The sequence below is a fragment of the Mercurialis annua genome, linkage group LG7 (assembly GCF_937616625.2).
Source record: "Mercurialis annua linkage group LG7, ddMerAnnu1.2, whole genome shotgun sequence".
Taxonomy (NCBI): domain Eukaryota; kingdom Viridiplantae; phylum Streptophyta; class Magnoliopsida; order Malpighiales; family Euphorbiaceae; genus Mercurialis; species Mercurialis annua.
In genome coordinates, this window is record NC_065576.1 from 10,796,364 (window position 1) to 10,811,503 (window position 15,140).

A 15,140-nucleotide genomic window follows, 5' to 3' on the forward strand; every position below is an offset into this window, starting at 1 on the left:
ACGCACAGTCTGCCAGGACTGTGCGAACGCACAGTCACACCGTGCGAACGCACAGTCCCCTGTGCAATCGCACAGGCAGACGCGCGTACGCACAGTGTTTTCGCCAACCGACCTAGATTTTCGAGAAAATTTTATACGCATATATCGAGATTTATAATAGATTAACATTCGATTAATTATTGTTTAATTAGAGGCGTTAATCTAATGAGGTTAAAAGAGGACTGAGTTAAAAGTGATTTACGATTCGTAAACGGGTTAAATACCGTTTATCGGGATAATCACGTGAGAAGCACGACGGTTAATGAGAATTCAGTGTGTCGAGTCTCGAGTCTAGAGTCAATCTTAGAATAGGGTTCTGACTCAAGTCAAATGTTTAAAAAAAAATTTTAGATCCGGCGAGGCAAGAAGCAGCTGGACCAGTAGTTCGGAAAGCTTGACAATCTAAAGCCCCAACATATTTTTGGATAAGCATTTTCTGTGAGTTTATACGATTTGCTTTTAAAGTATTTATTTAAGCAATTATTATATATTGCTTTATATTTAAACTGCATGTTTTATATGCGAAATTTTTATATGAATTGCGCATACGCTTGATTTGAAACCAGTATTGATCCGATGGAACGTGCTACCTATTGAGCGGCAATAGGACTGTGTGATCACCAGTTTTGATTTGATACAGCTATGAGCTGACTATGATTACGAAATTTGAGATTTGAGGTATAGTTCGATACGAGCGAGCACTCGGCTACGGTGTAGCCTGGAGTCCCCGTATCTAGTGGGTTGGACCCACCAGTGAGTTGGACTCACAATTTGATATTAATGATTGGGTTGCTGGATTGACGATTAGTATGTTTGAGGATTAAGGTTTCAATCGGATCTCGGACTTGGCTGCATACAATTGACTATCGTTTTATGTTTTATTTGAATACTTATTAGTAAATGTATGAACTCACTCTGTATATCCCAATATACTGACCCCTCACAGATTTCCTTTCAGGTTAAAGACGCTTTGAAGCAACGGACTTCTATCATACTTCCAGAAGTCTGTATTTTTGAAAGTATGTAAAGAAACAGTACTCTACTCTTAGAGTTGCAGTAGATAAGTGTTTTACAAGTCAACTTGTAATATATAGTTTTCTGTAAATATAACTTTAATGTTTAAAGTTTTAAATGTTTTACGCTTGCTGCGTTATTTATATTGTGACTGCCAGAGGATATGTATGCCTGGCATGTGTGCTTCTGCATGACACGTATTTATGTACGTCATGCATGACGTTTATATTTCGCGAAAAATTATTTTACGTTTTTAGGCTTGCTATGGGTTTCGGAGCAACCACTCCCATTCCCTAGCGCCGGTCTCGGCCCTGAGATTGGGTCGTGACAGAAACACGCCATCCTATAGTGATAACAGGGTTTGACATTGATGAGGATCGGCATAAATTTTGGGTCGTCCTAAATTATGATGGCACAAAGGAAGGGTATGGAAAAATAACAAGGGAGCCGCGGGGGAAAGCATCTGTGTTATTATCTATTACTTTTCCAATCATGAGCGAGGCTAATCTAGTCGTCTAGCTAAGTTTAGATAGCTTGACCTCTTCAAATATGTAGTAAACAAAAGTCTTTGTTTTATGTAATTTTTGGGTTTAGGTCAAAACTGATCCTATAATTCTAAACTTGTCAAACAATTGACATATCCAAAGAAAAGAACAGATAGCTTGACCTCTTAAAGCTAAATACATAAACAACAAGAACAAATTTAAAGTGTGATCAATGACCTCACACTAGAATGATCACATTGAAAATATAGCATTAGCAGCCATAATTCTAATTAGACGAAACCAAACTATTGATCAATCATGAGACTGTCACCACTATGTAGCATTTTAAATTAGTAGCAATCTCCCGACAATCACATTCAGCAACACTAGATGATCCAAGAAGTTCAGACAATCGAGCATATAACTGCTGCAATAGAAAGAGAGACTTGACGAATTGTACGAACAAAGTATATAGACGGGAGGATATGAACATAATTTAAATAAATACCACACTGACCTTGGATGAGTGCGCAGCCTGATCAATAACATAAGATTTTTGGAAATGATGAAAGAAGTAGAGAATAGCTCGATCAAGTCTTTGTTTACTCAATTTACCATATCTCTGTAACGTGTCAGAATGAGACAAAAAAAATCAAATCATAGAGTTGTTGTGCAAATTAGTAACGAGCAAGTTAATCCCAATGAGTTGAAGGTAAATGCCATAAATATATTGATAATAGCCTAGTGAAAAATGTATTTCTAACAGAAAATGTAAAAATTAAAAAGAAATGATTACCTACAGTACAACAAGTAAATTATTTGATTTTAAGAATATATAGCAGCAATGATATAAAACACATTTGCATTAAATCTACTTTTTATTCCTTCATATCCAGCACAAATCCTTTGACCTAAAACACTAAAGTGCCACATATTAGAATTGAAATATTCTCTAACACCAAAATCAACAATAAATCCAACAAGCATGTCAAAACTCTGCAAAGTTGTCTGCCGGATGTTTATTAACCCATTTCCGAATTGGTGACAAGAACGAATGCGAAAAAAATTGCTTCTACGTTCAGAGTGCATTCTCTTATCATCAGCAATCTAGTACAATCTGTAAGGTTATAAAGACTTACTATTGTAGATGCATTCTTAATGAAGGAACTAAATGCATGTATATAAGTGTAACTTTCAAGTCATAATCAAACAACAGAGCAGTTAGTTTGGCATCCGTGGCCATTTATTAATTCAGCAATATGCTTTTGTTCACTGATAAGCAACAAGATCGTGTTCTAACTAAAAACAATCTGCCGAAAAATCCCACAACAAACACACAACACAAGTAAAAGAAGTCTTAGAGTAACCATGGCAATTAATACAACATCCTCCATACTTGCCGGTCAATGAAATGTATGATGCAGATAGTTGGAACTGCAGTTGAAAACAGTATAAGCAAAATAAAACAAACAAAAATCCTGCCGGAGAAATGCATGTTTCAAATGTAATAAGCAGTGAGTAAATTGTAAAGATAACCGATCTCTTTGATCCCTAATTCATATGCATATCACATAAATAGCATGAGAAATACATTTGCATAAATTCATATCAACCTTATCTATCAGAAATCCTCTCACTCAAATATTTGTATTGTATAAAATATCTTTCTCTAAGGTGATTGGAGGCCCTATGGGGTTTTCTATTTATCTACAACACTCAATTGTAGTTGTGGGTATAACTGTAAAAACTTTGCAGTTTTATTTGAAAACAAATTGTATATATTTATTTATTTGTTTATATAATTAGAGTTTAGTTTGTTTGGAGTTTTGATATGTACAGTTTATATCTTCTGAGAATCAGTCTATATCATGACTTTTAAAACTCTGAAGGATCTGCTGTGGCAGGAAGAAAACCCTGACTGATAAAAGCCCGTGTGAGTTTTTCATTCCAATTTCTACTTGCTTGTCTCAAACCATAGAGGGATTTCTGAAGTCTGCAAACTTGGTTTGGCTTGTTAGATTCAAAGCCTGGTGGAAGTCTCATATAAACCTCCTCCTGTAAGTCACCATGGAGGAAGGCATTGTTTATGTCTAGTTGAAACAAATGCCAATGGTGAATGGAAGCCAAAGCAAGAAGAGATCTGATTGTAGTCATCTTGGGTACTGGGGAAAAAGTTTACAGAAAATAAATCCCTTCTTGCTGATCAGTGAAACCCTTAGCTACTAGTCTAGCCTTGCATCTTTCCACAGTACCATCTGCTTTGTACTTGAGTTTATAAACCCATTTGCAGCCAATAGTATGTTTATGAGGATGAAGCTCAGTAAGTATCCAAGTTTTGTTGAGATTCAATGCATCAATCTTTGACTGCATAGCCTGCTTCCAACACTCATGTTTGACAGCCTTATTGTAAGTGGAAGGCTCTTTCATATTATCAATGACAGTAGTAAATGCATGATGGCCTATATCATTTAGAGATTTCAAAAACTAGTTCTTGTAATGTCGTTTCTTCTGTTTCTTCCAAATTATGGCATTTAAGACTAGGACATTTATCCAATTCTAGAATGAAACTTCTGCACAAGATTGATTCTGCTATATCTTGTACTTCTATTGACATTTGTGATGCTTGTCATTTTTCAAAGCAGAAAAGATTACCTTTTCCTCTTAGTGAATATGTTTCTGCTTCTGTGTTTGATCTTATTCATATAGATTTGTGGGGGCCCTGTCAAAACACTTCCTTAAAAGGTTTTAGATACTTTCGAACTATAGTAGATGATCTGAGTAGATATATATGGACTTTTATGTTAAATAGAAAATCTGATGCAAGAACTCATATTCAAACATTCTGTATTTTTGTCAAAACCTAATTTCAAAAAATTATAAAAACCATTAGATCAGACAATGATCTTGAGTTTCAAATGTCCCCTTTCTTTCAATCTCAAGGAATTTTACATCAAAAATCTTGTGCCTATACTCCTCAACAAAATAGCATTGTTGAGAGGAAACGTCAATACATTTTAAATGTGGCTAGAGCTCTATTTTTTTCAAAGACAAAGTACTCATACCGTTCAAGCGTTTTTGAGAAAATGTGGCTATAAAAAAATTAACGTTGCTGATCCCTTTAAAATTTTAAGAGGTTTTGCCATGTTTTGTAATAGCAATTGTAATGTCAATATTATTCAAAAGGTTAATTCTATTATGATCAAAGATAGGTTCAGAATTATAAAGCTTAAAATAATAATTAAAACTATGTAGCAAATTTTGCTGCTCCTAACAACGACAGTAAATGAAAAGTCCAACATAAGATTAAATCATGAAGGTTAGGTTTAATCAAATGGGGAAGAGAAAAAACACAAAATGTCAACATAAATATTAAAGATATAAATCTCAAAGTTGCTTATAGCACAGATAGATGTTCGGCAATAATGCTTATATGATTAAGGACCTTAAATATGATCTAGCTAATAAAGTTCACAAAGTAGAGCATTTTTAGCACCAGAAAGAGAGATTTAGCTGAATAATATAAGGAATAGAAATACATCCTTTTTCCATATGAAAGGTTTTCAAAGAAGAAGGAGAAATAAAATCACTCGGTTACAAAATAGAAATTGTATTCTTTGTCACAATTAAAATTAATTGGTGGATATTTATTTGAAGCATTTTCAAGAGATTCATACGTCATATTATCCTGACAAGATCTTGGGAGCTACATTAGGGATCCATCGTAGGATCACTCATAACATGAACCAAAGCCTCACCAAACCATTCTCGGATGATGAAATCTGCAAGGCTGCATTTTCCATTAGTCCAACAAAAGCACTGGGACAAGATGGAATAACAAAAACGTTTTTTCAAGATCATTGGGATATTTGTAAATTAGATATATGGGAGGTAGTGATGGATTTCTTTGAACAGATTACCATACGGCTAAACCATACAACCATAACCCGCATTCCGAAAGTTAAAACTCCTACCAAAGGTAGAAACATCAAGGATAGTATCCTTCTTGCCCACAAACTGACACATCCTCTCAAGACAAAAAATTGACATTTTATTTTTAAGCTAGCTCTCAATCTCGAAATGAGCAAAGCCTACGAGTGTATAGAACTGGATTTTGTGAAAAAGGTTAATGCAAAAAACGGGTTCTCATCATTTCTGGATTTGTTGGATCATGAGCTGCATCACACCAGTTACTTACTCTCTAAATTTTAATAGTACCTCCCAGAGTTTCATCACCCACATTAGGGGCTTAAGATAGGGAGACATTTTCTCTCTATTGCTTTTCTTAATATGTGTTGAATGTTTGTCCTTCTTACTTGTGAAAGAAGGAATGAATCATTATATTTTGGTTATTCAGATTTCTCACAAGAGAGTATCGCACCTTTTTTTGTTGATTACTCGATGTTTTTTTTTTTCGAGCCTCTCATGAGAAAACATTCATGGCTTATCAAATTTTTAAACTCTTTTCAAGGCTTTAAGCTAGATGGTAACATGTAGAAATTATATATTTTTTTAGTTGAGATACCCTTGTGAATATGAGGAACCAATTATCTAAATGCCTTAATGTGATCAACGTTGGAGGTAAAGATAAATATTTGAGACTTCCAGCACCAATAAGCAAGTCAAAGAATGCAACATTTTGTAAATTTGCTCAAAAGTCCGACAAAAAGTTGCCAATCTAGAAGGCTTATGGAGGCAAAAAGATTTCAACCAAAAGTGTTGCTATTATTATACCGATTTTCTTAATGTCTTACTTTATGTTCCCTTAAAGATTATGCAAAGAAAGAAAAAAAATCATTTCAAATTTTTGGCGAACATAGAAAAATGGAAAAAGGTGTATGCATTAGACTTTTAGAGGCGGATGTGTTACTAAAAGGAAATAGGTTGCTAAAGTTTTAGATATCTTGAGCATTTTAATCTAGCTCTCTTGGAGAAACATGGATGGCGCTTTATAACCAAACCATAATCCTTAATTACCAAAATGTTCAAAGGCAAGTATTTTTCATATGTTTCTTTTTGGAGGTGGAATTTACATTCAAAGCGGCTCATGGGTTTGAAAAAGTTTACTTAAGGGTGGATAGGTTTTAGAACAAGGTGTCTGTTGGAGGTATGATTAGGCAATGTGATATATATTGGGTGGGACTCTTGATTTTATAGTACTTATCTTTTTGCAGTTACAACAACCATGTCCGTTTCTAATCATTTGAATTTTGTCTCTGACTTGATGGTCAAACAAAACAATACATGAAATGCAGAGCCCAGTTGCTCACAATTAGTAACTAGCATTTTTCCACCCCATGAAGCTACTATTATCTTAGGTCTCCCAAATAGTGCTACAGGCTTAAATGATAAATTGACACTTCAACAAGTCCATAAACTTTACAGTTAAATCATTTTACCATCCATATTGTCTACTTCATTTATGCCTTTAGTTTTAAACCAGACTTCCTCGCATCCCATTAGTGACTCAATTAGCTGAAAATTATGATAGAAACTAAAGCTCCCTTTAAATATTAGATGCTTCATCTAGAAGGTCCTCAACGACGGGCTAACTTCAAATGACAAACTGCATTGGTGAATTTCATAAAGATTCGATCTTTGCCCACATTATAACTTTCCGAATCGCTGGTTTATATGTTTTTTTACTGCCGTTTTATTGAAGTACTGTGACTAGATTCAATGATTAATCTTTGGGTGGATGCAACATTATTATCCATAATGAAAGCTTGTATTTAGATATAAGCACATCGAACTGTCTCAAATAGAGACAAACGTTTTATATTTGGTTATTTGGGTCATTTAGGCACTATGGCTAGAAAAAATGCCTTAATTTTTAAAATGATGATAGCGATTAGAGATTACTTCCGCGAGTTGTCGGGGAGCTTCACCTTGAGTAGAACAATACTATAGTGCAACAATCTCATGTGAGCAGATTGGTTCGAACGAAATGTTACGAGAGCGCATTAATTGTAATGGTACTGACCTCATATAAATACTTACAAGATCAATTTTAATGGAGCCTTCCATGTAGAATCTAAGGTAGGATTGGGAGCTTGTGTGGCCAGGAATCATTTGGGTCATGCTATCTCCTTTATTTCTCTTTTTTTTTTCTTTACCTCTTCGTTAGCGCTCGTGAAAGACTTAGCTGTAAGAGAAGCCATTGTCTTAGATGCAAGAATCAAGCTTATAGAGCCCAATTTTGAAGGAAATGGTGAAGGCATTATGGAAGCTATAAGAGAATTTTTCAAAAATACCCATACTATGTATAAATATTTTGAAAAATACGGTTTGACCAGTTGGGGTTAATTTTTACGGTTTGACTTTTAAAAGTTGCGAAATTACACTTTTTGAGTTGAAAAATACGGTTTTTTATTTTTAAAAACCAGTAAGTTTACTATCGGGTTACTAACAGTTTATCAACGGTTTACAAAATAAAAAGTTGACTAACAGTTTACTAACGATTTTGATTTATAAAAATACGGTAAATCCCCTATCAGTTTACTAACAAAAAGTTTACTATCAATTTACTAACTGTTTACTCACAGTTTACTTAAAAATCAAATTTACTATTAATTTTTTTTAACCGTATAGTTAATTCATTAATCGTTTACTATCAGTTTACTAAAAAATAAGTTAATTTACCTTACTTTTACTAACAGTTTATTAGTTTTACTAAAAATTATAGCTAATTTATTAAATATAAAGTATAGTTATATTTGTTAACCGTTTACTAATAGTTTACTATCGTTTTACTATCAACTTACTATCAGTTTATTTATTTATAAATAAACTATGCCCTTAATTTAACAATGAATTTAAAAGAGAAAAATTACCTAGTATATGAATATTTTAATCAAAAACTAAACAAAAGAGAAGAGATTTTATCTATGGTTCTATTTTCTCATTAATGGCTTCGTTAAAATAAATTTATAAATTTTTTAGTAAACTACTAATAAACTGTTAGTGAACTGCATACCCACTTACAATGCTCATTGACTCCCAAAATTATCAACTACCCATTTTAATTAAAAATCCAGCACTGAATTCATCAGGTCCACCGTTGTCAGCAAACCACCGCAACCCATCAATTCCAATAAAATCCACAAAATCTGGAAAACCCTCAGCCACCACAACCATCGATTAACAACCCTAATCGACGATTGTTCCATTTTCATAAGATTGAGCTGTTGTTGTAGATTTAGACATTTAAATCGACAATCCATCACCGCCGCCATCGCCAGCAACCTATGAATCGGCAACTCATCGTCGTTGTAGTCGCAAAATCGGAGGGAAAGACTACTGCGCGAAGAAGACGAAGATCAGAAGAAAGAAGAAAAATCCACAGCCATTGTCAACTCCACCGTAAAATCAAAAAGGAAAAAGTCTAAAATTCAAACATGCTGAACTTCGACCGTATTTCTCAAGCCGGAGATGCTGAACAGTAAAAGTGAGATTATTTTGGATTTCAACAGTGTATGGTCTAATTTCCTCAAGCTATAAAGAGGAGATCATATGTGGATCCTGACCGTGAGGTCATTCTACACGATTGTCTGGTATGTTTTTTGGTAAGAAATAACCAAAAGCTCTATTGATGAAAACCAAAAGAGGAACAAACAAGACTTCCCTTTACAAGCAAAAGGAAAGCCAGCACCAAAACACAAGTTCCCCTGTTACAAAAGCCTCAGGGGAAACAACAAACAACAAAAAAAAGTAAGCCTGAATATGAGGGTCTTCAAGACCTTGCTACAAAAGCCTCAAGGCTGACAGAACCCCAGATCAGACAACAGAACACAAAAGGAAAGCAAACAGTAAACCTGCTACAAAAGCCTCAGGCAACTGCTTCACAAAGACACTAAGCTACCCCTGTTACAAAAGCCTCAGGGGGGCAAAGCAAGACTAAAGTTGTTGGATATCATACATAATTCTATTAAAGGAGGTACTAGTGCTGTAGCCATTGAATTTGTCAAGAAGAATGCTTCTGATTCTTTTCACAGCTTCAACAGGCACACCATTTTCATTCAGAAAAATCTTCTTGTTTCTGGTGATCCAGATCATGTATACCACAGCTGCAAGTGTCACTCTACGGATGTTGGCTAAGAAGCTCTTTCCAGTGCTCTTTCTGCTAAACCAACTGATAGTTCTTCTCCAAGATCCAATGTTCTGATTGATTCTTCAAATGGCAGCCATGGCTTTCCAAATTTCAGTAGCAAAACTGCAGTTAAAAAAACAATGCTCTATGCTTTCCTTGCCATTACTGCACAAAACACAATGATCATCAGGAGTTACACCCCACCTTTTTAGTTTATCTTTGGTCTTGAGTCTGTTTTTTATAGCTAGCCAAAGAATAAAACTGTGTTTAGGAACATAATTTTTCCCCCACACAATTTTAAACCAAGGCAAACTATTATAATCAGTTCTGTAAATCTTCCAAGTTCTGCTAATAGAGAACTTATCATTCTTCAGAACATTCCACTCTATGCTGTCAACAATATCATCTCTAAGTCTGTAATTCTGCTTTATGAACTCCCAAACTTCTGAAGAGGCTTCATCAATGGGATCAGGAAAGTCCCACCTATTGTTCCTCCAAAGATCAGCTACTTTGAAGTTTCTGGGGATATCAGAGTCTCTCATTTTGACTCTAGAGAACTTCTCCATAATTGTGCAGCCATTAATCCAGGGATCATACCAAAATTCTGTTCCTGTGCCATTACCAATCTTGTACTCCATCACTTTCCTTACATCACTTCTAGTGTTTAAGATTTCTCTCCAAATCCAACTAGATCTATCATTACACTTCAAACTCCAGAAAACTCATATTCCTGATTTTATTACTTTTGATCCATTTTACCCATATGGAATCAGGATAGTTATATATCTGCCAGACATGTTTAGTGATTGCAGCTTTATTCCAGATGTGGATATCCTTGACCCCTAAGCCACCCTCAACTTTAAGTCTTGAAATTTCATCCCAGGAGACCATGGCATTAAACTTGCCCTCATCTTTCCCTGTCCACAGAAATCTTGCACATACTCTTTGAATATCTTTGCAGACACTCTTAGGAAGAAGCAGAATGCACGCCCAGAAAATGTGCATACTCATAAGCACAGAATTGATCAATTGAATCCTACCAGCATAGGATAGAGCTTTGCTGGTCCAGCTATGGATCCTACTGGTAATCTTACTAACAATACCCTTACACTCCTCCTTAGACAGTCTAGCAGATATAAGAGGGATACCAAGATACCTCATAGGCAGGTTCCCTTCTTTAAAGTTCAGCATTCTTAACATGTCATTTTTGATGTCATTGTCAACATTACAGCAAAATAATTGACTTTTATTAACATTAACACTAAGGCCAGAAGTATCTTTAAAACAACCAAGGATATTCTTAAGATAAGAAATAGACTCCAGGTCACCATGGCAAAACAAAAGTAAGTCATCAGCAAAGATTAAGTGATTAAGCTTGAGCTTTTTACAACCTAAGTGATACTGGAACTCATTGCTAGGTTTAGACAGTAAGGTAGAGAGATAATTCATACAAAGAACAAAGATAAGGGGGGGACATGGGATCCCCTTGTCTCAACCCTTTAGAGGATTTAAACTTATCACCTAAACTGCCATTCCACATAACACTGAAGGTAGAGGTTCTAATGCAATTCATTACTAAGATGATGAACTCATTAGGAAAATTGAGGCCAATAAGCATTTCCTCCACAAAATCCCATGAAATAGAATCATAGGCTTTCCTAAGGTCAATTTTAAGAAGACACCTAGGAGGACCAGAATTCCTATGATAATTTTTGACAAGTTCATGTGCAAGCATGATATTATGAGCTATGGATCTTCTAGGAACAAAAGCAGATTGGTTTTGGGATATAATTTTAGTTAAGAGAGGACTCAATCTAGCAGTAATAACTTTAGTAATCACTTTGTAGATAACATTACAACAAGCTATGGGTCTAAAATCATTTAGACAATCAGCATTCAGACTCTTAGGAATGACAGTTAGAGTAGTGCTATCAATAGAGTTCAGAATTTTACCATTTGCAAATGCCTCCCTCACAGCTTTAGTAAGATCCAATATGATGATGTCCCAAGTAGTTTTGTAAAAGAAACTATTGTACCCATCAGGCCCTGCAGCCTTATCTGACCCAATAGAGAAAACAGCTTGCTTGACTTCTTCTTCTATAACTTCCTTAACAAGAGAGTCATTATCCTCATCAGACAGCTTGCTATCATCATTAATAATGCTGTAATCCATATGCTTCCTACCCTCATCAGTGTCATTGAAGAGCTTGGTATAAAAGTTAGTCATCTCTTTGTGAATGTCTTCAGGAGTATACACATAATTTCCATTTTCCAACTTCAAAACAGGAACATTGTTCATACTATTCCTATGCTTAATGGAGTTATGAAAATACTTGGTGTTGGCATCTCCAAGCTTAAGCCAGTAAACTCTAGACTTTTGTTTCAAGTAACTTTCCTCACATCTCAGTAAATATCTAAAGTGAATTGACATTGCTTTCTCTTCACATAACAGGTATTCATTCATAGGGTCCAGCTGCAAATCTTTTTGAACTCTATCAAGCCTTTCTCTCTGTCTGATAACTCTCTGAGAGATCTCAGAATAATGCTTCCTATTAAGGTTCCTCAATCTGTAACTTATAGCACTCAGCTTTTTGACTATTCTATACATGGTGAAACCATTGACTTCCTTTTCCCATTCATCCATTACTATCTCTCTGAACTCAGGATTAGAAGTCCAGTAATTGAAGAATTTGAAGTTCTTCTTAATGTTGCTAACTCCTCTTTCCTGAATTCTCAATAAAATAGGACTATGGTCAGAGAGACCACAAGCCAGAGCTTCATAATAAGAATTATGCATCTCATCATTGAGTCCATTAGAAAGAACCCTGTCCAATTTCCTCCAAACTCTGTTGTCATCCATCTGGTTATTATTCCAGGTAAACCAACAACCAGTACTTCTTATCTCATTCAAGCCAGCTGCAGCCAAACCATTAACCATTTCCAGAGCATGATTATTATCCAGCTCATTCCCACCAAGTCTATCTCTATCTCCCATAACTGCATCAAAATCACCCTGAACAATCCAGTTGCCATCAATACTTCTAGCAAGATCAGCAAGCTCGGTCCACATTCTTTGCCTATCATTAATACAACTAGCACCATAGAGGAGAGTCCATTTGAAACTACACCCCCCCTAAACTAATATCACAATAAATCACTTGATCAGTAAATCTAATAGGGTTAACTTTAGCTTTACTATCATCATACATGATCCACATTCTCCCATTATCACTAAACTCATAATTATCAATCAACTTCCAATTTCTCATTTTTAAGTTTCTCCAAATTTTATCCTTATTACTAGCTCTAACTCTAGTCTCAAGGATACCTTGTCTGGTATGTTATATAGGGATATTATCACATGCTTTCAATTTTGGGAAAAGATATTATAATCGGGCGACGCATAAAATTGAAAAAAATTCCTATTTTTATTGTAATTTTTTAATCCGATATTATGGCTAGAATTGAAATTCGTATGGTCGATGTATTTTCAGTAAATTTCTATATATTAAAAATAATTATGGAACTTCATAATTGAGCTGTAAACATATGGACATACTCTCTTAAAAAACAAATCTCCTCTTAAATATTGTGCATGTATGAAATGATGAGAAATTTTGAAGCAAATTGAAGATCAAAGTTGACCTAATTTTGTCGATTACCCAAGTGCATAGCAATAATGGGTATTGGAAGAAGTAGCAAGATATATTATGGTGAAGATGACAAGAAAAAAGCACCGAAGCAAAAGGCCAATTAAGCTAGTTTTGGCACACACTTCATCTCACAATGGATTGGCAGAGCAACAGTAACAGTAAAAGCAGTGGTCCTCCATCTCATCATTTTCATGCATTTATATGTATATGATTGGATGACTCACATTTATATATTTACTTGTGAAACACGCTAACATTTTATGTCTGGTTCTATATATGTGTTTAGAGCATGGAATCCGATCCTTTAGCAAAATATTATATTATTCATTTAATGCTAGAGAGAAAAAAACAGTTTCTTGAGAGAGACTTAACTTGGTCATCAGATTTATATTTGTTCAGTATATCATTGCTATTTTCACGTGCTTTTGTTCCTTTGTTTTCTTTCTCACTATACATTTACCACGCTATGTAGAGGAAATAAATAAACAAAATTATTTTATAAAGAATGAAACGAAAAGCAAATTAAATTAAATTAATATATTAAGCAAAATATTTACAATCTAAAAATATTTTTTCTGAAATTTAATTTTTCAATTGATTTAGTTAATTTTATACTAATTAATATCTTAAACTATTTTAATCTAATTAAGATATGTTTTGTAATAACAGTATAATTAAATTTTTACAAAATTAATCGCGAAAATATAGACTATGATATATAGATATTTATTTAATCATTTGATGTTCAATGTACTTACATAATTTATTTTAAGTTGAATGACACTGCATAAACGATAAAATTATCTTTTATTAAATTTAAAAACCCATTTCTTAACCATTAGCTAGTTATAGGGAAACATTTTGCCATCAATCTTTATCTGCCGCACTAAGCATTTTTATGATTGATATAATTGAAATCGATCACGACATATCACTTATAAACCCATGGTGAAATTAGTTTCATCCAGGGTTTTTTCCCATTTAATTCCCCTAAAATAAATTATTTCCCAAATAGTGCCTCACCCCTCAATCCGCAAGTATGACTTGCGGATTCACCATGAATCCGCAAGTCATACTTGCGGATTTCCCTTAATCATAGATTAAGGGGAATTTGTTACTTTGATTCCCACACAATTAATTGATTCCCATGTGGAATCAATTAAATTGATTCCCACGTGGGAAATAAAGTCACTTCCTATAATTTTTTTTTTAAAAAATTATAAATTTTAAAAAACAACACTCCGCTTTTTATATTAAATTTTTAAGTATTTTATTTGATTGTTTAAAAACGTTAGAAAACCGTAATTGTTAAAATTGTTAATTTATTATTTAGTGTTGGTAAAATGATAGGTATTATTAAAGTTTTTAACATTTCGCAAAACACTTCGATTTAACTCCAAAGAAAATACTCTCATACAAACTTGACGTTCTCTTTTCTCTCTACGTTTTCTTTTGACTTAATTGTGCGAGTGATGAGAATGAAAATTTCCATCTTATATAAGAAGCGATCCGCAATTTTGAATTGCGGGTTGCTTCTCGTGGGCCAAACCCTAGAAGAGAAGTCTTATATGTGTTACGAGCATTATATAAAACTTTTATTAAATATTTTTTTATCTTATACGTTTTTTTTACAATCAAACCGAAGTATTTTGTGAAGTGTTAAAAATTTTAATAATATCTATCATTTTACCAACACTAAATAATAGATCAACAATTTTAACAATTACGGTTTTCTAACATTTTTAAACAATAAAATGCTAAAAATCTTACTAATATTTTCCTATATTTGACTAATCCCTAGAATTTTACAGATACACTAAATTCTTTAAACTAATTTTTTTTAATTTAAACTAATTTTTAACA

At 33.9% G+C, this 15,140-nt stretch overlaps 1 protein-coding gene across 1 annotated transcript; it reads right to left on the reverse strand.

Moving 5' to 3' along the window:
• Positions 1 to 9,628: 9,628 nt before the first annotated feature.
• On the reverse strand, positions 9,629 to 10,262 carry LOC126656782 (uncharacterized). The gene is made up of 2 exons (XM_050351400.1): positions 9,791 to 10,262; positions 9,629 to 9,747 (listed from the first exon to the last, which is right to left on the reverse strand). Exons 1-2 carry the CDS (start codon positions 10,260 to 10,262, stop codon positions 9,629 to 9,631), a joined length of 591 nt encoding a protein of 196 aa, XP_050207357.1.
• Positions 10,263 to 15,140: the final 4,878 nt, after the last annotated feature.

Bases quoted from the DNA above. Each gene is read 5' to 3' on its own strand.
- LOC126656782 (XM_050351400.1), bottom strand. From the start codon at position 10,262: ATGGAGTACAAGATTGGTAATGGCACAGGAACAGAATTTTGGTATGAT. The intron at 9,748-9,790 runs GTAATGGCAAGG...TTTTAACTGCAG, and splicing joins TGATCATTGTGTTTTGTGCA to TTTTGCTACTGAAATTTGGA.